The 21,716-nt window shown below is 55.0% G+C and overlaps 1 protein-coding gene and 1 non-coding gene across 3 annotated transcripts; both read left to right on the top strand.

Annotated features, from left to right (window-relative positions):
- The first annotated feature begins 12,757 nt into the window (after positions 1–12,757).
- TBRG4 (transforming growth factor beta regulator 4) lies at positions 12,758–20,267 on the top strand. Of its 2 annotated transcripts, none has more exons than XM_037041047.1 (11): positions 12,758–12,851; positions 14,610–14,818; positions 16,266–16,589; positions 16,890–17,061; positions 17,308–17,465; positions 17,878–17,988; positions 18,584–18,728; positions 18,978–19,223; positions 19,339–19,450; positions 19,545–19,659; positions 19,961–20,267. In XM_037041047.1, the coding sequence occupies exons 1-11, from the start codon at positions 12,773–12,775 to the stop codon at positions 20,060–20,062; spliced, it is 1,773 nt and encodes a 590-aa protein (XP_036896942.1). In that variant the 5' UTR covers positions 12,758–12,772; the 3' UTR covers positions 20,063–20,267. The 2 variants fall into 2 exon arrangements, with proteins under 2 accessions (XP_036896942.1, XP_036896941.1); XM_037041046.1 differs by having other exon boundaries at positions 12,765–12,851; positions 14,355–14,818.
- On the top strand, positions 17,097–17,229 carry LOC118983694 (small nucleolar RNA SNORA5). Its single transcript, XR_005065763.1, has one exon. It is a non-coding gene; the product is annotated as a small nucleolar RNA SNORA5 (small nucleolar RNA).
- Positions 20,268–21,716: the final 1,449 nt, after the last annotated feature.

The following is a 21,716-nucleotide window of genomic DNA, read 5'->3' as shown; positions in this document are numbered from 1 at the left end:
CCGCATGCCCACAGGCGTGCCACCTATGAAAAAGAAAAGCCGGTCCTTTTGTCACTGTCCCCTGCTGAGATATGCACTAGCTTCGCTCAAACACAGATTCAAGAAGCTTTTCTCTGAGGCCAGTGGCCACTGCCGCCAACAGTTTCCGGGAGGACAGGCGAATGCCCCAGTCCCGGTGGCCCAGACCCGGCCGCGCCGAGTGTAGGCCTCCTCCTCCTGTCCCAGCAGATGGCTTCCTGAACGGCATTGTGTTTATTAACACGGAGCCCAGACCAAATTGACAAAACTCACTGTTGGTTCTTTAAACATTCAGTTTCATTATTTGCAATGCTAATTTTAGTAAACAGTAGCTATTCCAAATCTCTGTAGTGTGAAATTAAATTTGTTGGTTAATTAATTGGAAGAATGGAGCAACTTCATTCAGCTTAGGGAGTGTGGCATTGAAATTCAGGAGCGGGGGAGTCACTCACAGGTAAGCAAAGTCAAAGGCAAAGGATAAACAAACATATCGACTTTGAGCAACCAGCAAGCTCCCATTGGTTGCAACAATGTTATTAGAGAGGTGGTTGCTCTGTTCATTCAAGGATGTGCTTGTTTTAGTAACAGATGGCTTCAGGGCACCCATCGCTTCAGGGCACCCATCGACCGTGTGCCTGGACGGATCGCACCACCGTCACGCACTGCCGAGTCCAAGAGCCTCACTTTAAAGATGGTATGAAGAGCGCTGTTCAGAGAGCTGTCTTCTAGCTGAAGTTGGGTACGTTGCATCAGTGTTCTACTAATCCATTATAAACCTTTCAGTCATAAATTACAACGTGAAATACTCTGGAATAGAACATTTTAAACAGTTGACTCCGAAGGATAATCAGCACGGTGTGTTTGGCCTCCACTAGCACCCATAACATCATCACTTACAGAAGAGATGATTTTTCTTTTCACCTGTTGAACTGGCAGAGGTTCAAAGCCTGGGTAATCCTGTGTCACACAGCAGGTGAGAAAGCATCTGACTCTCGGTTGGGGGAGCAGAAACTGATACAATATTTATGAAAGCAACTTGGTATCAAAATAGCAGAAGAGATGTGTCAAAGCCTTTGAACAGAAACGCAGTCATGGTGGGTTTGTTCAAAGTGGGAGGATGAGCCCTCGCTGTGTGGCTCGGTGGGTTGAGCGTTGTCGTGCAAATCGAAAGGTTGCAGACTTGATTCTCGGTCAGGGCACAGGCCTGGGCTGCGGGTTTGGTCCCTGGTCGGGGCACATGCGGGAGGCAATTGATTGATGTGTCTCTCCCTCTCTTTCTCCCTCCCTTCCCCTCTTTCTAAAATCAGAAAAAGAAGGGGAGGGAGAAAGGAAGGAAGAAAGAAGGAAGGAAAATTAGCATCTGAAATAAAGTCGCTGACTGCGCTTTCATCAGATTGGTCAATCACTGTGAGTTTTATTTGAGTATTTGAATAAAAGACACATTTTGTGGGACATAGGACATTTTCAGCTTGGATTCATACAGATTTAATCAGAGTCCCACAGTTGGAGAGGGGCTGGGGCCCGTTACACCGCCCACCCCGACCGCACTGTCTGACAGCATTCGGTGTCCACACGGCCTCTCCCAGATGGGCAGCGTCAGCAAGTCTCCCTCTTCCATCCTCTACGTTTCCATTTGCCTGTGTGACCACACTCAGAGTGAAAGCCTGTGGACAGCAAGTAGTGGAGGTCCCGTTTTCCACCCACTCTGACCACTTCCGTCTGTCCTGTGTGTGTTTTGTCCCCTTGCCTTCGCTGAGGGGAAAGGCAGGTTCCGTTTAGCAGGGCCACCGTTCCGTTGGTGGCTCTCTGTCCACAGAGAGCTCGGCGCAAGAGCCCACTGCTTCTGCGGTGAAAAGGGAAGAAAACTCAGAAAGAACCCAGGACGGGCAAAGACAGCAAACCTGGGGAGGGCAAGTGCAGATGGGAAAGAAAAAAACGAAAAAGTACAGCCGTAACAATTTAGACAGAGGCAGTGCCACCCCTTCTCTTCCCAGGGGTGCAGAACTTCGGGGCATTTTCGGGGGGCCGGAGTGAGAAGTAATGGGGGGAACGGGCAGCTGTCTCTAAGAAGATTGCAGATGTTACCTCCTCTCCAATTGCACGGAGCACGCACTGAGTTTCAAAGTGTTACACTTTTGTTTTGAGTTTTTTTTAGTGTAATCTTCATGGTATTTTTTCTATTTCCAATTACTCCCCTACACCTCCCTGCCCCCAGCAGTCACCACACTGTTGTCCATGTCTGTGAGTCCTTTTTCCTTTCTGATCAATCACTCCAGCCCCTTACCTTCCCTCCTCCACTAGCTGTCATCTGCTCTCCGTCTATGAGTCTGTCCCCATTTTGCTTGTTAGTTGTTTGTTCGTCAGATTCCACACAGGAGTGAGATCACGTGGTGTTTGTTTTTCTCTGACTGGCTTACTTCACTTAGCATAATGTTCTCCAAGTCCATCCACGCTGTCTCAAAGGGTAAGAGTTTCTTCTTTCTTATGGCTGAGTAGAATCCCATTGTGTGAATGTCCCATAGTAGTTTTATCCACTCATCTACTGATGGACACGTGGGATGCTTCCATATCTTGGTGATTGTAAATAACGCTACAAGGAACACAGGGGTACTTATGTTCTTTCAAATTAGTGTTTGGGGTTCCTTCAAATATATTTCCAGAAGTAGGATTACTGCATCAGAAAGCAGATCCATTTTTCATTTGTTGATGTATCTCCAAACTGCTGCCCACAGTGGCTGCCCCAGGCTGCACTCCCATCCACAGTGCATGAGGGCGCCCCTTTCTCCACATCCTCACCAGCGCTTGTTGTTTGTGGATTTATTGATAATGATCACTCTGACAGGTGTGAGGTAGTATTTTGCTGTGGTTTTAATTTGCATTTCTCTGATGATTAATGACCTTGAGCATCTTTTCATATGTCTATTGGCCATGTGTATGTCCTCTTTGGAAAAGTGTCTATTGAGGTCCTCTGCCCCTTTTTCAATGGGGTTGTTTAGTTGTTTCATGTCGAGGTTTGTAGGCACTTTATAAATTTTGGACATTAACCCCTTACCAGATGTACTGGCAAATATGTTCTCCCATTCTGTGGGTCATCTTGTTATTTTGCTGATGGTTTCCTTTGCTGTGCAAAACCTTTTTACTTTGACGTATTCCCATTGTTTATTTTTTTTCTTTTGTTTCCCTTGCCTGGGGAGATGTATCTGAGAAAAAATTTCTATGGACAATGTTTTGAGTTTTAATTTTCTGATTATGAAGCAAAAATACATATTGCCATCATGCTTGGTATTTAAATGTGAGATAAAATGCACATAACGTTAATATTTTAAAGAATCGATGTGTTTTTCTGCTTTGCATTTTCCACCTTTTCTATTCGCACTCATTTTTAAAATTCACCCATGACACAAACGCCCTCCAGTCTCGCACTCCCCCAGTGCTTGCTTTCTCACAGAGATGGAGTAAACCTAGGCTGCTTAATAACATGGGAGGAATTGGAAGAATTAAAAAGCAGCTGGCTAATTCTAATTTTTCTAATTTTGAACACAAAATATTTAAAGAGACAGTCCTCAGAGCTACTAAGTAGTGGACCAACATTCCCCAAAGAGGTGGGCGCAAATACACTTTCATTCAGGGGTTAAATTATAGCAAGTACCCTGGGCTGAGTTGAAAATTCAGAGCATTTTCAGAACATTTTCTTGCACACACTGTCCAGCTAGGACACCATCAATGCAAAGGGAAAGCTCTCATTAATTTAAATCCTTGTTAACTTTCTAAACTGCTGCAACCCTAATTCCCAGCAATAAACATAATCCGGAAGGACATAGCATTTCTATTTATAAAACAAGAGTACAAAAATACCTTCATAATCCAGAAATCAGTCACCATCCTTTGCAGTGTGCAAAAAGCAACCTGATTTCTGTTTTATTTTATTTATTTATTTTTAGAGAGAGGGGAAGGGAAGGAGAAAGAGTGGGAGAGAAACATCAATGTGTGGTTGCCTCTCATGTGTCCCCCACTGGGAACCTGTCCTGCAACCTAGGTATGTGCTCTGACTGGGAATCGAACCGGTGACCCTTTGCTTCACAGGCCCATGCTCAATCCACTGAGCTACACCAGCCAGGGCTTGATTTCTGTTTATTAAGTAAAAATAGTGCATTGAAAGAGCAATCCTACAATATAGGGCTTTGGTTTTATAAACAAATGTGTATAGTTCTTTCTCTTAAGTGAAACATGGAATATTAACATTGGAAAACAAGTATGAGAGATTTGGTCAATTTAGTGATCTTTGTTATTTATGTTTTTGAAACGTTCACTATGAACGGTCTGTATCTCGGCACTGTTTTCCTTTGCACACGCATTCCATTTGTTAAAAACTTTGCTGTCTGCTGAACGGCCTTTGTCAGCGGCCAGTGCACAGTGTTTGTGTCGGCCCGCCTGCTGTCTGCTCCCCTCCACAGCGGCCACTATGTCCCCTCTCACCCGCATCCACTGCCTGTGTCCCTGCTGCTTTCCCATCTTCCGTTCCTGACGCAGACAGTTGGCTTTTCTCTTGGTTAGCTTGGGAAGAGATTCGTTTATTTTACTGATATTTTCCAACAAGCAGATTTTGGTTTTGTTGATTTTCTCTACTGTTTTCCTGTCCCTGATGTTGTTGATTTCTAGCCTAATTTCCATGGTTTCCCTCTTCTGGCCTCCTTCAGCACTGAATTACTCCTCTCACTTCGGTTTCCTGTGCGGGACTTCAGGTCACTGATTTTAGACCCTGCTTCACAGACACAGTCCCACCTCCGCACTCCTTGGCCTCAGAACGCATCTAACCCCATGACCATCGCTTTTTGATGAGAAAACAATGCTTCAGCACTCAGCGCTTGCTCGGTCCCCTTGCACTAGCTAGAACTTGTCGGAGTCACAAGTCTGCCCACAAGAGAAGATGCTTCAGCATTCAGCACCCGCGTGGGTTTCAGAGCGAATCAATGACAAGCACTGAGGTACTGCTGAATATGCATTTTAAGTCCACAGATGTGTGTCCCTATATATGAATATTTTATTTCTTTCTAACAGTTGATTTACGTTCTACATGTAAGTCCATGACCCATTCAGAGTTCATTTTCGTGTCAAGTGTCAAGTTCAGGTCAAGGCTCCTTTCGTACCTGTGCACACAGCTCTGTTGTTGCCACAACAACCTTCTTCCTTAAAAACCCATTGGGCTCACTCTGTGGGGCCAGCTCTGGGTTCTCTGCTGGTCCGGGGGCCCGTGTGTCCAACCCCCCAACGCCTCACCGCCTGGTTACTACAGGTGCACAGGAGGCCTGTCAGAGCCACCTCTGTGGGGCTGCACACAGCCCAATGTGCCCACTGTCTGTCAGACATGGTGGGAGCTCCATCCTGCCTGGCCCAGGAGCTTCCGCAGCCAGGGCCAGCCCACTGGCCGGTGTGTCTCCATGGGGAGGGAAGGGAGGGCTGCTCCCCAAACCCCAGAGGGGGTTCCTGACAAGCTGCTCTCCCAGGTGCCCTCTCACCCACTTTGATAGGAAGGGTCCCTTTCTACCTGGGAACAGATGTGCCACAGGCTGCCTTCTGCTGCTGGGCTGAGCACCTGGGTCACCCTTCTCTGTGGGGGCTGGGGGTTTGAGACCCCTATCACTGAACTATTCTTCGGGCCTTAAGTCCCAAAGCAGCCCGCCCCCTCTTCCCCCTTTTCAGAGGTTCGTCTGGCCGACTTCAGCTATATCCTCAGGGTGGGTGCAGCAGGCTGCAGCCCCTTGCCCAGGCCCAGGGCCTCACTGTTCCTACTCGATACAGCACGACTGCAGCTCCAACCTGGGCCTTTTTAACCATGGCAGATTTTAAAGCAAATGCTGCCCACCATAACTCAGACTGTTAGGAATCCCAAGTCTGTTTCTGAGGCTTCAAACAGGGACACATAAATGAGGCCCCTTCCCACGATACACCAGATGTCCCTGGAGGCTGGCCCACACGATTATGAAAATCAGAAACTCCAAAAATCTGTCTTCTTTCTTGAAAAGAAAGAAGGGCTGGAAGCCCATAAAAGCCGTCACTTGAAACCCTTGACAAATGTCCATTATGTAAATCCATCGTCACGCCAAGCGTGGAAACGAAAACCCCACATGAGTCCCAGGAGGACTCAGGCTGTGGCCATGGCTCCCAAGCCCCGGCACCCCCGGAAAACATGATAACTAGGGTCTCCTGTCCCAGCACCCCCACAACCAGATGCTTGTGTGCGGTATTATTAGAGCAGGCAACCACACGAACCGGTGCACAGCGGGTGGAGCCACGTCACTGCACATCACGAAGCCACTGATAGTGTGTGAGGCTGGCAGCAAACTCTCAGTCCCCAGGCCCCCTCCTCCAGACACACCCCCTAAGAGCCCAGGGGGCTCATCTGCTCCTCACTGTCCCCAAGGTGGCCCAGAACAGCCTCAGTGAGTGTTACTTCCTGCATGCCTGGAACTTGGGTTCAGTGGGATGGAAAGCCACCGTGGGCAGCTGCTCCGAGGACTCAAAGGCTGGGGATCAGGGGAGTTTGAGAAGCCAAACCTGGGCAGGTGACAGCCACAGCAAGAGCGGGACCTAAAAGAGAGATCCTGCCTCCACCACACTTGTGGGAGTCCCTGCTCTCGGGCAGAGGGTCCCCAGAGTCACCCTCCCAAAGCCTTCTCATCACTGCTCAGACAGATCAAAGGGGCTCCGAGAGCCCGGGTCACAAGAGTAAAGTCACATCCTGTCCTGCCGCCCAAAGCCACTGATGAAGTAGAGTCTTCGGAGCAACTGGAGAAGTAAGACGCACGGGCAGAGGAAGGGAGGCGAGGATGAGTGAGGAGGGCCCTGCAGGTCCGAAGACAGTGAGAAGACACCATTAACGTCCAAAGAAAACCACCTGTCAACCTAGAACTCTTCACTCAAAGAGAATTTACTTTCAGAAATGGAGTGAACTAAGGTATTCTTGCCCTAACCAGCAGAGCTCAGTGGGTCAGGCATCATCCTGCAAAGTGAAAGACTGAAGGCTGGGTTCTGGGTCAGGGCACGTGCCCGGGTTTCGGGTTTGGTCCCTGGTCAGGCATGGACGAGCAGCAACAGATCGATGTTTCTCTCCTTCTCTCTCTCTCTACAAATAAATACATAAAATCTTACCAAAAAATAGACGCCTCCAGCCAGAAGAAGCTGGCTCCAGCAGTCTGCACTGCAAGAAATGCGAGCTGAGAGAAAGTCCCAGCAGCCGGAGGCCTGGACCTGCACGGGGGACAGGCAGCCACGGGAATGGTGGTGACAGGGGACATGCAGAAGACATGTTGAAGTGACTAAGCCTTCATAAAAGAAAACCAGGTCGCAGGTGGGCACAGGTAACCAGGTTCTTGGTGATTGAGGACCAAGGATGGAACCGAATGCACAGAGAATTTATAGCAGAAAGAGAGAGAGCAGATTAATAAAGTGACAGTACACTCGGCAGAACATGAGAGCAGGCCAACCCGGAGCAGAAACAGACCTCAGGGCTGGAGGGGTTCTGTTCTCCTAGAGCGGATCCTTCCTGGCCAGTTTGGGCCAGGTTTTACTGCACATGTACAAGTAGTTGCGTTACTTTAAAGTAACTGCACATGTGGTCTGCCAGGATCTTCCTTGATCTGTCACCAGGGAGGGGGTCCCACACCGTTAATTTATTATAATGATATTATAATGAAGCAGGAATCAGGTCGCATCTTTTGCCCAGGTAAAATCGTGGGTCACCATGATTCACCTCTTTTCCAGAAAGTGAGAACAACGGGTCTTAGAACAGGGTCTCTGCTGTATTGATGTCCTTTATCTTAGCCCTGGGGCACCTCCGGAGTTTCCTCCTTCCTTCCTATCTCCTGCCTCAACTGAGGGATCCCCATGGCGGGGAAGAGGGGCTGAATCAGCCCCTCCAAGAGCTGAATGCCTGTCCATATAGTGGCGCCCGAGAGAGAGCGCAGGGTGAGGGCTGGATGAACCCACCAAGGAGCAAGAAAGGGGCCAAACCGAGACTCCCCGAAGCGCCCTGCAGGAACCGGGGAACTTCAAGAGGAGCGCCGCGTGAGTGCTTGGAGTGCGCCCAGCTCCCTGAGAGGCAGCCTGGCCCCTCTTCTCCCTGGGCGCTGCGTATATGCCAGAGACCGCGGAGAGGCCAGTTCACAGGGGATCACGGAGGCTGGCGGGAAGATCGCGGGCCTGCTGGGGGACCCCTCAGGGGTCGTCTGAGACAACCCAGAAGGAAGCAGCTCTCCACCCCCAACTCCTGCCCCTGCGCCCTGCTCACCCGGGACAGAATGGTGGCGTCCCACCGCGAGGGCGCGCACCCAGGCGACACCTGGCCCGACCGGCTCTCTCCGCAGTGCGCTCCCGCAGGAGCCCCAGCGTTGGCCTGAGCTCCTTAGAAGCCCCACCCCGGGCCCCGTTCACAGTGCTGCAGGGGTTACCACGAGGCTTGCCTTCCTGATCCGGTCCCGACAGACGCACTCTCATCAAGGCATTTGTTTGGCAATTCTTACTTTTAAGTAGTCTTTAAAGAACACTTTCTCGCCCTGGCTGGTGTAGCTCAGTGGATTGAGCACGGATTTGCGAAATAAAGGGTCAGCAGTTGATTTCCAGTGAGGGAACTTGCCTGGGTTGCAGGCCAGTTTCCCAGCAGAGAATGAAGGAGAGGCAACCATACATTGATATTTATCTCCTCTCTCCATCCCTTCTCCCTGATTCTTAAGGCCGAAGTTGGCTCTTCCGCAGGTGAGAGCTCCAGAGCAACCGACCGCCCACCACCCCAGCAGTGTCACTCCAGGACGCACAGGGGCGGGAGTTGGCGGAGGCTCTTCGAGGCTCCAGCAGCTGAGTCCTTGGGAGGCGAAACGGGCGGGTGTGCGGCGCCCCCTGCCGGCAGACGTGGGCCGGTGTCCGGTGTCTCCCCATCCTCCGTGAACCGTGACCGGCGCATCGGAAGTGGCCTTAGTCTGTGTGTCTCCAGAGAAGGGGCGACAGAAAACTCCTCCAGGCGCCGGGAGGGCTTTGGGCGGGGTCCAGGACTCAACTCTCGACGTCCCAGCATTATTATTAAATCTTACCAAAAAAGCAGGTTACAATTTACCAACTTAACCATGGCTCGGTGTACAACTCAGTGGCACTGAGCACATTTCCATTGTTGTGCCCCCATCAGGGCCAACCCCCACCCCCCCCAGAATTTTCCATCTTCCGCAGGGACACTCTATCCCCTCGGAGGCACCGTCGCAGCCACAGGAGGGCGCCCTCGCAAACGCTTCCGCGGCCACACAGGGCTGCACGCACGTTGGCACAGTCTCCAGGACTTGAGATGAAGTCAGGTCTGTGAGTTTGGCAGCCACCCACCGCTCTTTCCCCAGCTCCTCTGAGAACCCCTGCTTCTGTTTAATTAAACCAAGGAATGGGGAAACGGGAGACGTCTGAGAGTATGGGGCGTCCACGGCAGGGAGGACTAGCTGGAAGACCTTTTGCAGGATGGCACTGGCACAGCAGGACGCTGGAAGGCAGGGGACCAGGATGCAATGACATTCAGGTGAGGTGCACTGGCAGCTGATGGAGGGTGGCCTGCCTGCCTGCTACCCAGCACTGGTTGGGTAACTAGCCAGCCATTTCATGTGTCCCCATTGCACAGTGGGGACACCAGGCCCTTTGCGATGGTTTTTGACGATGGGGAGCGATACTTATTTCCACAGCACAGCACAGCACAGAAGTGGTACTTACGATGTGCCACATGCCCTGACTGGTGTGGCTCAGTGGGTTGGGCAACATCCCACAGACCAGAGGGTCACTGGTTCAATTCTGGTCAGAGCACATGCCTGGGTTTCAGACCAGGTCCCAGGTTAGGATACATGCAAGAGCCAACTGATTGATTTTTAAAAAGAAAAAGAAAAAAGTGCCACTTACAGGTTACTCCGGCTGCTAATACAAACCCACTCACTCCACATCTGTCTGTCCTAGACAGCTGCCCGGAGGGAAGCGTGCCAGCCCTAGGGTCTGATGGCTTTCAGGGTGTTGCTGGGCGAGGGGACAGGAGCATAGCAGAGCCCGCAAGGGGCTCGGGATCCAGGTGCCTCACAGACCACCTGTCTCTCCCCTGGGTGGGCTCATTGCCTCACCAGGAGAACAGATTATCTCACACCTGTACCACTGCCATGGGCTTGGGCCCAGACCTAGGCTCCTGTCTCCCATGAAACTGGGGGTCGGGGCGTTGTCAGGATGGGCGGGGTAGAACAAAATGGCAGCTGGACTACAACCCGGAAAAGACGGCTGACATCGAACCAGAGAGCCAAAAAGGCGGGCTTTGCCAAGACGGATATCCGCATAGCAACCTGAGCCCAAGGAGAACCACCAATGATATATTGCTGCTTTGTTCAAAGGGGACCAATCCCCAGCTCCCACGAAGAGAGCCAACCAAAATAAAACCCACCATATTCCCTACTTGGGCTCGACTTTCTCGGCCCCACTCTGCGGACTGGAGAACCTCGCCCAGGTGCGTAAATCCCAATAAAGCTCTATACTGGGTAATTTTGTGGCTGATTGGCATTTCTTCCTCAACGGAGCATAAGAAAACCTTTCAAGTGTGACCTCCCTTCACAGGGACAGCCTGTCCCTGGGAGCATTCCCAGTCCAAGCTGACAGAAGAACCATTGGCCCCCAAAACTGTACATGTTTCCAAGACAGGAGGACACAGGGCAGCTGCCAGTCTTCTAAGGTAAAGGTCAGAGAAAGCAGGGAGGGGGAGAGCCTGGAGGAGTGACAATGACCAGGATTCCCAAATGGGCCGGGGGGGGGGGGGGGGGGCAATGGGTGGCAGCCAGTGGGGCTCCTGGGCCTCAGTCTCCAGTTAGGGCAGTGGGGCTTTGGTCGGACTTCCCTGTCACAGAGCTCAGAGTCGCAGAGGGAGGGTGCCCCTGGGGACATCAGGAGCAGTGTGGACTCCTTACGTTCCGTGAGTTTGCTGAGGGCCTCGGCTGGGCTTCACGGTCAGGGTCTTGGTGCCGGGTGAGGCCATGTGGCTCTGAGTCTGTGGGACCCAACTTCAGACGGGCTTGCTTTGCATGGGCCAGCAGAACATCCAGGGCTCCCCAAGGAGTGCTGAGCTTTGTGTCCACACACAGCCAGCCATACGCAGTTTATTTATCCGTTACCTGCAATTCCTCTGGGTCCATAACAGGAAGCATAATTGTGGGATTATATGTTATCTCAGTCTGTCCAGGCTGCTATAACATAACAAAAGTAAATAAACAAACTCAGTGACTCCAACAATTCTGGAGCCTGGAAGTCTAGCAGCAGGGTGTCAGCAGGGTGGGGTAAGAACCCCTCTGTACTGCAGACTTCTCACTGTGTCCTTGCAGGGTAAAAGGGGTGAGGGAGTTCTCTGGGGTCTCTTTACAGCAGAACCCTGGAATAAGGAGGATATATACACTTTTAGAAATTTTCCAAAAAAGAAATGGAGTCAGGAGGGGAGAAGGAAGGGAGGAGTGGAGGGAGGGAGGGAGAGCAGACCATCAAATACACGAACTTGTCACACTCAGGTTTTGGACTCATCAGAAACACGAGAAAACTAGGAAGCTACAGGTTCATGCAGTGAACCTTCAAATCAAAAAGTTACTTGTAAACCCTCATAGCCAAGGTATCAGTAAAGTGGGGGAGGCTGTAAGACATTTTAGACGAATGAGGTCTTTAAACTTCTTTGCTCACCCTTTCTCATTAAGCTACTGGAGGATGTGCTCCAGCCAAACTCAGGCACCAATGAGAAATAGAAGCAGGGTAGAAAATGGCAGCTAGCCCAGAAGTGATGATGCAAGTCTGAGGCTCAGAGAGGGACTTCAGGGAGATCAAAGTGACATTTGTGATGTGCCAGAGCATTTTGAAAGATTTGGGGTAGAATTTGTAATAAAGACACACAAATTTTTTTGAAAATATTTTATTTATTTTTAGGAGGGGAAGAGAGAGAAGCATCAATGTGCAGTTGCTCTTGCACCTCCTACTAGGTACCTGGCCCACAAACCAGGCGTGTGCCCCGACTAGGAATGGAACCTGGGACCTTCTGCTTTGCAACGGGGCGCACAATCCTCTGAGCCACGCCAGCCAGGGCAAGACATGAAATCTTAAACTAAAACATAAGGCAATTAATCCCATGGAAAATAAAAATTTATGCAGAAAGGTAAAGAAACCAAGCCCACACATAGGCCTCAGATACGTTGTGCTTGGCTCACCCCGCACTTTATTATGTTTAAATTAAACGTCAGTACTTAAAAGCCAAAGATGGTATATAAAACCCCATAATTTCCCTTTTTTTAATTGCAAAATGACCGCAAGTTGAGCCCCCCTTCCCTCAGGACCTCTGGCTGGTGCGGCCGAAGCGCGCGGGAGGTCTCCACGTGGCGGCCCCGCCCGCGCCCCGGGCCGGTCCACTGCTCGCGCTGCGGGGACAGGGCGGTCTACACACCCCTCAGGAGGCCCAATACCGGGCGCAGAGTGCACAGGCCGTCTGACCCTCTTTTCCGGGCTCTTGAACTCTCTTCCCCTCCCAGTACTCTAAACTGCCATTCCCTAGCTCTTGCTCCACTGCCTTCAACAAAGATGGCACCCGGCCCGAAAGGCGCCGTCGGAGTGACTTCCGGCCGTAAGACCTCAACAAAGATGGCACCTGACCGGAAAAGAGCAGTGGGAGTGACTTCCGTCTGGGAGACCTGCGGCAAGCCTCTCTTCCGGCGGCGCTTCGAGTGACGTAATGAGCGCGCCCCCCGGCGTGTGCCGAGGTCGGTGCGGGACGCGTGGAGGTCAGAGGCGATGCTGGTCGGGGCTGCGGGGTAGGTCTCTGGGGGGCGGGGAGGGGGGGGGGGCTGCGCAGAGCGTGGGCCTGCGGTACGGAGGGGAGGCCGGACGGGCGCGCTAGGACGAGCCCCGTGCTGGTGTGGGCTGAAACTCCGCCAGGCGTCTGATCTCGGTTCCCTCCTTAGCTTGTAGGGTTCTCTTGCCCGCCGCGGCCGCACGGGAAGGCTGCCTCCCGGGGCCAATGCTTCCTGCCCTGGGCCCCCTTTCTCTGGGTGGAGTCGGACGAGCTTTTTTGCAATAACCGCTCGCGTGGCAGCGGAACGTGCCGGCCATACCCAAGTTCCGGGAAACCATAGATCAAAGTCGCTCTGGATTTGGCGGGAGGAAAACCGGGTTAACATTTCACCCTGCCTGGGACACGCGCCTCACCCAGGTCATTTGATGACCCCGGGTGCATAAGACTGACAGGCAGATCTGCGCGAAGCAACGTCGTGGGGATCTGTGATAATTCCTTGGGGAAGGAACCCGGTCTGGGGTAGAGAAGAGGGAGGGCGACTTCCTGGGCCCCGTGGCAGCAGGTGAGGGCCGGGCAGCCAGCCCTGCCCGCCCGGCCTGATGAAGAGGAGGCACGGGCCGCCGGGAGGAGACATAAAACTGTGAAGATAGGTCCGAGCCACATGCGAAGTGCCGTCGGTGGTCGGTGTAGGAGTTTCGTTCCTGGGAGTTAGTGTGTGTTTTAAGCGGGTTGGTGCTGACTTGGGGGGGCCCACCCTGCCCGAGTATTAAGATGCACCCACAGGAGCCGTGTTGAGTCTGTATTCGGGGACTTTCAGGAGCATCAGATCAAAAACATCCTGTCCCGTTGCCTCTCACCATTAATTCTTTTTTTTTAGACTTTTAAAAATGTATTTCTAGAGAGAGGGGAAGGGAGGGAGAAAGAGAGGGAGAGAAACATCAATGTGTGATTGCCTCTCACGCTCCCCTTACTGGGAACTGAACTGGCCACCCATTAGTTTGCAGGTCAGTGCTCAATCCACAGAGCCACTCCAGGGCGACGACTCTCCATTAATTCTTTTTTTTTTAAGGTTTAATTTATTTATCTTTAGAGGAGAAAGAGAGAGGGAGAGAAATATCAATGTATGGTTGCTTCTTGTGCATCCCCTGCTGGGAACTGGCCTGCAACCCAGGCATGTCCCCTGACTGGGAATCGAACTGTGGTTGTTTGGTTCGAAGGCCCACGCTCATTCCACTAAGCTACGCCAGCCAGGGCTCCATTAATTCTAAATCCTGAGGAATCTTAACATTTGAAAGTGAAGTTGCCCAGACCCTCCCTGCAGAGACTTCCATTCCAGACACAGGGCTGAGTGCAGCCCACCCCTCACCAAGCTCCTCAGCTCCAAGGTCTGGGGAGAGAACACATGCCATCCCTTGGGCTGGCTGGTGGAGAGTGTGGCTGTGGCTCCATTTTGTCTGCCACGTTCACTTGTGTTTGTGAGTTGAGAAGAGCCCGTACCAGCCCCTTGTCTCTTTTTCTGAAGGGCCTTGAAAGCATTTGCTGGGAGCATCGCCCCCCTGCCTACCTGCCATCATGGCAGCTCGCCTGGTGAAACGATGCACGTGTCTCCTGAGAGAGGCTGCTCGCCTGGCCCCTGCAGGGCCTCCCATGGGCCAGCTTCAGCTGGCCTGGGCAGCCCATAAGACTCTGACTTCCTCAGCTGCCTCACCCAGTTCCCGCGTCCCAGGGTCCCTGTCACAGCATGCGGGGAAGGAACAGGTGTTTACCCCCTACCCAGAGCGCCAGGAGGTGGACGAGCTCATTGAGAGGGCCACTCGGCCAGAGGAGCTCCTGGGGCTGCTTGGGGGCGGCCGATGCCTGCACCACAACCACGCGGCCCTCGCGCTTATCCAGCTCTCCCGTCTGCTGTCCGAGAAGCCAGAGGACAAGGCCCCGCTCGTACAGGACGCCCGCTTTCAGCAGCTTCTGCGCCTCGTCAACAGTCAGGTGGGCTCCAGGGCCTCAAGCGGGCGCGGGAGTCCAAGGCAGCCAGTCTGTGAGCCCTCCCTGCAGCGAGCTGGTGCCCCACCCCTCGGGCCTGGCAGGAGGTACCACACTCTTGAGGCTGGAGGAGTTGTGGGTGGCTGGTGGAGGAGCCCAGGAACTTGAGGGTGTGGGCATCATCCAGCCAGTCAGCTCTCCAGAGAGTCAGGCAAAGATGAGGGAGGGTGTGGCTCAGAAAAATTACCTTAGTTAAGGGTGCTCTAGTTTTGAGGCTTGTTCTATTGAACATAGGCACAGAGGGTGCAAACTTGGAGAGCCTGAGCATTGTAACAAAGTTTCAGCCAGTAACAAACAGGGACACGGTATTTGCTGGGTGACCAGGTGCTAAGATCCAGTTCAGTACCTTCCTCCTCCCCCAGCCCTTCACATGCAGCTTTTCTGTGCCTCCCACCATGCGCTTGGTCTCGGTGGCCCCTCAGCAGCCAGTCTCATAGGTGCACAGACAGAGGCCAAGTTCAAGAGCCTCCTGCCACTAGCAGTAAGAGCCCTGCCTGCCTTGCGAGACAGTGGGTCCAAGGGCAGCCCCGCAGCTTGCTGAGGCCTGGAAACACACCGGGCAGAGACTGGAGAGAAGGGAGGTACTGGGGTGCGGAGGGCCAGGCTCTGGGTATGCTGTTCCCTCACAGACCTCGGAGAAGTGCCACGCGGTGGAGCAGTGAGGCCTGAGGATTGCTGGGCCCCGGCACATGCACAAGCATGCCTGCATCTTGGAAGGGATAGTCGTGGCAGCTGCTCATCCCCCAAAGCCTGGGGGTGCAATGTGCCAGGGTTCAGTGGTGCCAGCACATCTCAGGGCAAAGGGCCTCCCTGGGCAGCTTCAGATGCAGGACCAGCTGCTTCGTTAGAGGAAGGTGGTTTCGGGGTCGGGCTTCCCAGAATTAATGTTACAGTTATTTGTTCTTGTTCTTTAATTTTTTCTATTTATTTTTAGATGGGAAGGGAGGGAGAAAGAGAGGGAGAGAAACATCATTGTGCGGTTACCTCTTGAGTACCCCCCACAGGGAACCTGGCCCATAACCCAGGCATGTGCCCTGACTGGGAATCAAACCAGTGACCCTTTGGTTTGCAGGCCAGTGCTCAGTCCACTGAGCCACACCAAGCCAGGATGAAAAGTCTGCCTTTAACTACCAACAGTGGTCATTGTTGTCAGCAGAGAATGAGTTTGTTGGTGCAGCTGGCTTGTAAAAGCCTCCCGGTCCCTCCCAACCCTGAGTCACACCCTGTGGGCTTCACTCTGCCATCCATCTGCAGGGCCGGTGAGCGAGTGTCAGGGAAGCTCCAGGGCAGCCTCGCCACTCGGAGTTCTTGCTGCAGGTGACAAGCTAGACGGCAGCTCCGCCCTCAGCCCACCCTGGGGGTCCATGGTGACCATGCCCGGCCTCCCTTCTAGATAACTGTGGTCTGGCACGGGACCCTCGTGAAGCTGCTCCGAAGCCTCTATGCACTGGAGCTGCCCGCATCCTCCAAGGAGCTTCGATCAGTGGAGCAGGAGGTGCGCTGGCGCCTGCGCAGGCTCAGGTACAAGCACCTGGCCTTCCTGGCTGAGACCAGCGCTGCCCGCATGCAGGAGCTCGGCTCTGGGGAGCTGTTGGCTGAGCTGCTCCTGCAGCTGGAGCGGCGCTGGGCAGAGATTGAGGACGGCCGCACGCTAGTGGCCATCATGATGAAAACAGGGCACCTCTCGGAGTCACTGATGACACGCTTGGAAGACAAGGTATGGGGGCTGAGGGTGGGGCCTGCGAAGAGGGTCAGCTCGACCCTGGTCCTTGAGCTCCCTCCCAAGAGGCCTCACGCACACATCCTCCCTGCATGGGGCCTGGCCTGAGGGCTGCCTCAGTGAGCCCCATCGCTTGTGTGCCCAGGGGCAAGTTGGGCCACGTACAGGGTGCCCTGGGAGCCTCCCAAAGGGCCCATGGTTAGTGAGCTCAGGCCCAGTTGCTGTCTCACAGGGGCTGCACTGCATGGGACCCCGGCCCTGGGGCCGGCCCTGACCCCTGCCGGCTGTGGTTGACAGAGCCTGGACCTGGTGGAGCAGTTCAGCCCTGAGGAGCTTCGGAAGGTGCTGGTGGTCCTGGCAGCTCAGAACCGGCGGGCAGTGCCCTTGCTGCGGGCCATCTCCTACCACCTGGTGCAGAAGCCCCTCCCCTTGACCAAAGGCGTCCTCCTGGACCTGACCTATGCCTACGGTGAGCCATGTCCTGGGGCAGTCCAGCACTCTGGCTGCAGCCGAGTCAAATTCGGGGCCCACCCTGCCCATGGCAGGCCCCGGCTCCGCAGGCTGCCATAGAAGCACTGTGACTCATGGGCCCTGTTCCCCTGCTGGGCCTCAGGGATAAATTTGGTCACAGACACCAAGTGCCTGGACCTGGAGGCCACGTTGGGGGTGCTGGGTGGGCCACCAATTGAACCCCAGGGTCTGCTCTGTCCCAAAGGCAAACTCGGCTTCCACCAGACCCAGGTGCTCCAGCGTTTGGCCACTGACCTGCTCCCTTGCATGCCTAGCCTCACGTCCAGCGAGGTGGCCCGCTGCGCCAAGTCCTTCGCCTTCCTCAAGTGGCTCAATCTGCCCCTGTTTGAGGCCTTTGCCCAGGTAAGCAGGGTATGCACCTGAGGCCCCGGGCTAATGGGACTCTTGGGGAGGCCCAGGGGACAGAAACACCCCCTGGTGCAGACATGGGGTTCCTGCTCCACCATGTTTGGAGAGGCACTGTGTCAAGGAGAAAGTGAGTTGATGGCAATTTTCTTCCCATCCCCCCCGATCTTTGGTGGCCGTTGGGAAGCCGTGCAGAAGACGAGGCTGAGACCCCGCTCTGCTGTGCCCCCGACAGAGTCAGGAGAACATGGTGCCCTGGGTCACAGGCAGCCAGTCAGAACAGCATTCACTGGTTAGGTCTTGCCAAGACGGGATCTGGCCACACCCTGTGGAATTGGCCGGGTGGTAGCAGGGGCAGGCAGCATGCACAGAGTGCCCTTATCTTGCCCCTCTGCCCTCTTGCCCCTAGCACGTCCTAAGCAAAGCCCAGAGCATCGCAACGGCACCCCTCTGCAACATGCTCCTGGCCTTCGCCCGCCTGAACTTCCGTCCAGAGCAAGAGGACATGTTCTTTAGCCTGGTGTAGTCTTCACGGCCGATCCCCGCCCCTGCGTTCTCCCTGTGGGCAGGATGGGTGCAGAGTGAGGAAGGAGGGAGGCTGGGCAGGGGCCACAGGGTGGAAGGAGCCAGCTGGAACCAGACAGCCCAGGGGTTGTCGGGGGGATGAAACTTGGAACCCTAACCCGAACCCAGAGCTGCTTCGGGTCAGGGAGGTCCATGGGCAGGGCCCCTGCAGGGCAGGCAGGGGCAGCGCCCTGTCAGCCAGCTGCTTTCCTCCTGCCCTCCAGTTCCTCCCCAGGCCGGACATACCTCCCCTGATCTGGGCCCCCCATGGGTCTGTGCTGCAGGCCCTACCAGGGTTGTGGGTAGGGATAGTGAGGCGCGGTAGAGAAACATGGTTGCTCGTCCTTCTATCCAGACAGGCTCCAAGGGATGGGGGTGGTCTCTGGTACCTTCCTCAGGGGGGCCCAGCCTGACCAGAGGGCCTCCGTTGGGGCTGCTCCGTAGCCACCTTGGCCTCAGCATGGCCAGGTCATGAGGCAGCACTGACCAGCCAGCCAGGGTGTCCACATCTGCTGAACAGAGCCCTCCCCTGTGCCACCCCCCGCCTCTAGGTGCATGAGAAGCTGGGGTGTCAGCTAGTAGACCTGGACCCAGCCCTGCAGGTGGACGTGCTGTGGGCCCTGTGTGTGCTGGAGCAGGCCCAGGAGGCCGAGCTCCGGGCTGTGCTCCGCCCCGAGTTCCACACCCAGTTCCTAAGTAAGCAGTGGGGGGACCCCTCCTTCCCACACAGAGGGGAGCCGGGGGGCAGGCCCCAGGGCTAGGCCAGGGCTCCCCCGCATTTGCTGCTCTGCCCGTCCCTGAAGGGGCCCCTCTCTGCTCCTGGCTGAGGCCAGAGCAGGGCCCGGTGGGGGCGCTGCAGCCCCTCCCCCTGGGCTTCTGTGCCCCTCCTCCCTAGCCCTCCTGACCCTTGGGCCCCCTCCCTGCTCACTGCACCTCTTACCTTAGGTGACGGGTCCCCAAAGGGTCAGAGCACCTTCCAGAAGCTGCTGCACATCAATGCCACCGCTCGGCTGGAGCACCCTGAGTATGCCAGCCCCCTGCTGCCGGCTTCCGCCTTGATCCCCAGGCCCTCGGCCCTCCACAGAAGGATGACGCCCCTACAGAAGGAGCTACAGGGGGCCTTGAAGGGGCTGCTAGGGAGCGCTGACAGGGGTCACTTCATGGTGCCCACGCAGTACGGCTGGGTTCTGGGTGAGGCTTCCCTCTGCCCAACTTACTCTGAGATCTGCCCTGTGTGCCCCCCACCCCCACCCCTCGTGCTTTCTGGGGAGACCCCAAGCGTCATCTGCTGCCACCTCCTGCCCAGATGCTGAGGTGCTGCTGGATGCCGAGGGCCAGTTCCTGCCCCTGAGGGACTTTGCGGCCCCTCACCTCGCCCCACCCTCTGAGGGCCAACCACTGCCCCCTGGGGCCAAAAGGTAGGGCGCACAGCTCCCAGGCTCCTCTCTGGTGTTACCCTTCCCTGTGAGGACAGGGACAGCAGTGAGCACCCAGCACATCCCCTCCCCCCAGGCTGGCCTTCCTGTGCTGGGAGTTCCCCAACTTCAGCAGCCGGAGCAAAGATCTCCTGGGGCGCTTTGTGCTGGCCAGGCGCCATGTGCGGGCAGCTGGCTTCCTGGTGGTGGATGTGAGTACCCACCGGGGGGAAGCTGGGGGCTGCTCCTGGGCGGGAGCCCTTTAGCACCTCCTCCTCCACTTCCAGAGGGTGGCGGCCTGTGAAGGGCCAGGGCCCACGGCTATGCCAGCCCCACAGGGGTCCTGTCACGGTGTCTTCTCTTAGCATCTTTTTTAAACACCTCTTTAAGAAATTAGAGCCATTTTCAGCCCCACCCAGTTCTGAGCCCTGACAAGTGTGGTGTGGGTCCCCACTCCCAGCCCGCACCCATCAGGGTTTGGGGCCAGGCTGATCCCCCTGCCCCCTCCACCAGGTCCCGCACTACGAGTGGCTGGAGCTCAAGTCCGACTGGCAGAAAGGTGCCTACCTCAAGGACAAGGTCCGGAAAGCGGTGGCAGAGGACCTGGCCAAGTGACCTGCCCTGCACAGGGGACTTGTGCCCAGGGGCCGGACTCCCCGGGGGCCTGGCTGTGGACCCTGGGTGGGCAAGGGGGACCTACTAGAGGACAGACCTTGCCCACGGCCTTGGCCAGACCAGGTGCTGGCCAGCAACCCTGAACGGCAGAGGGCCCTTCTTTGGGTAATAAACCTTTAACTTTGGTGTTTGACACCGGAAGGCATCCCGGGCTCTTAAGTGTCTTCACCTCTGCAGCTTCACATGGGGCCACCTTGGCTCAGGGCCTGTCCTCAGCCCTACACAGCCTGGACCCTGGAGTCGGGAGGCCAATTGGGTGTCACTGCCTGGCTCAGGTGTCTAACTGTGGGGAGGGGAAGTCTCAGCTGGGATTGACCAGTGGCATGGGGGCTAAATACTCAGTAGGCACTGGCCCTGGAGCAGGAGCCAGAAGAGACAACACACTGTCCCCACAGCTGGACTGGCAGTCGTACTCCCTGTGGCTGGGATGGAGTGGGCTCCCTCCCCATCTGGCTCCTCCCCAGACACTGATGGCCGAATACAACTGCAGGAGACAGAGGGCATGGTCACTGGCTTACATCAGCACAGCCCAGGAAGACCGTGTGGAGCCAAGAAGGGCCCCTCAGTGCCCTGTCCCTGCTGTCCCCACCCCTCTGTTGCAGGCTCTCTGCTCAGAGTTGGGATCATGGGGGCTGCCAGGCACCAGTGCACAGGACCTGAGTCTGACACTGGCACAGTTTGAAGGGTGAGCAGCCAGAGGTGGCTCCCTGAGGCTAGTGACCCCAAGCCCAGGCAAGGTGAGGGAGCAGGAGTAGCATTCCAGAGTTAGGGACAGGCACCTGGTGTGCAGAGCCCATTGGGATCTCCAGAAGATTTGGCCGAGAACGCACAGGCTTCCACCTGCCACCCAGGACTGGGTTGTCTGCTGGGACACAGCCGCCTGTGCGTTGGGAGAAGCAGCTGCGGGCCCCATGCCCTCTGAGGGTGGGGTTGGCAGAGAGTTGCTCTGTTCAGGGAACTCATGTCACCTTGACCCTCGTCTTGCCCTGGACTCACATTGTCTTTGCTCACAGCCATCAGCAACCACAACCTGCCCTCCCTTTCTGCCTTATTTCAAGAATATTCTCTTGCAGAGTTGCAGTGCACCCTCCATCCCTGCAGAGCTGGGTCTCCAGCAGCCCCGCAGGCTCCTAGGGGCCACTCCATGTCCCCTCCCTGGCCCTGCTGTGTTCACACCCAGCAAAGTGGGCAGGCAAGCTGCTCCGCTGGGTGGGTCTGTGACTGGTGGTTTTCATTTGTGTTTCCCTGCCACCTGGCGTTGCAAACACCTGACCCAGCTTGTCCTCTGCGGGGGTCCCGCCCTTCTGGTGGTACTTTTCCTCAGTGGCTCATGGTGCGAGTCTGTGTGTGCTGTCTTTGTACTTCGTCTTTGCGGAAGCACCCGTTAGACCCTCCTTACGGAGTTCTGGGGCCTCCGTGTGCCCCACAAACAAGCCACCCACAGGCAGGTGATGTGCAGACAGTTTCTGCCACTCAAACAACTTCTGTTAAATTCATTCCTCGGTAGTTCATTTCTTATGCCATTGTGAATAGAGTTATTTCCATTTCAGATTGTTCATTGAAAGTTGATAGAAATACAGTTGATTTTTATCCA

This window comes from Sturnira hondurensis, unplaced genomic scaffold, assembly GCF_014824575.4.
Source record: "Sturnira hondurensis isolate 20B ecotype Veracruz unplaced genomic scaffold, ASM1482457v3 Scaffold0002840, whole genome shotgun sequence".
NCBI classification, from domain to species: Eukaryota; Metazoa; Chordata; class Mammalia; order Chiroptera; family Phyllostomidae; genus Sturnira; species Sturnira hondurensis.
The sequence above is the reverse complement of the archived record's forward strand: the minus strand, read 5'-3'. Positions and strand labels throughout refer to the sequence as shown.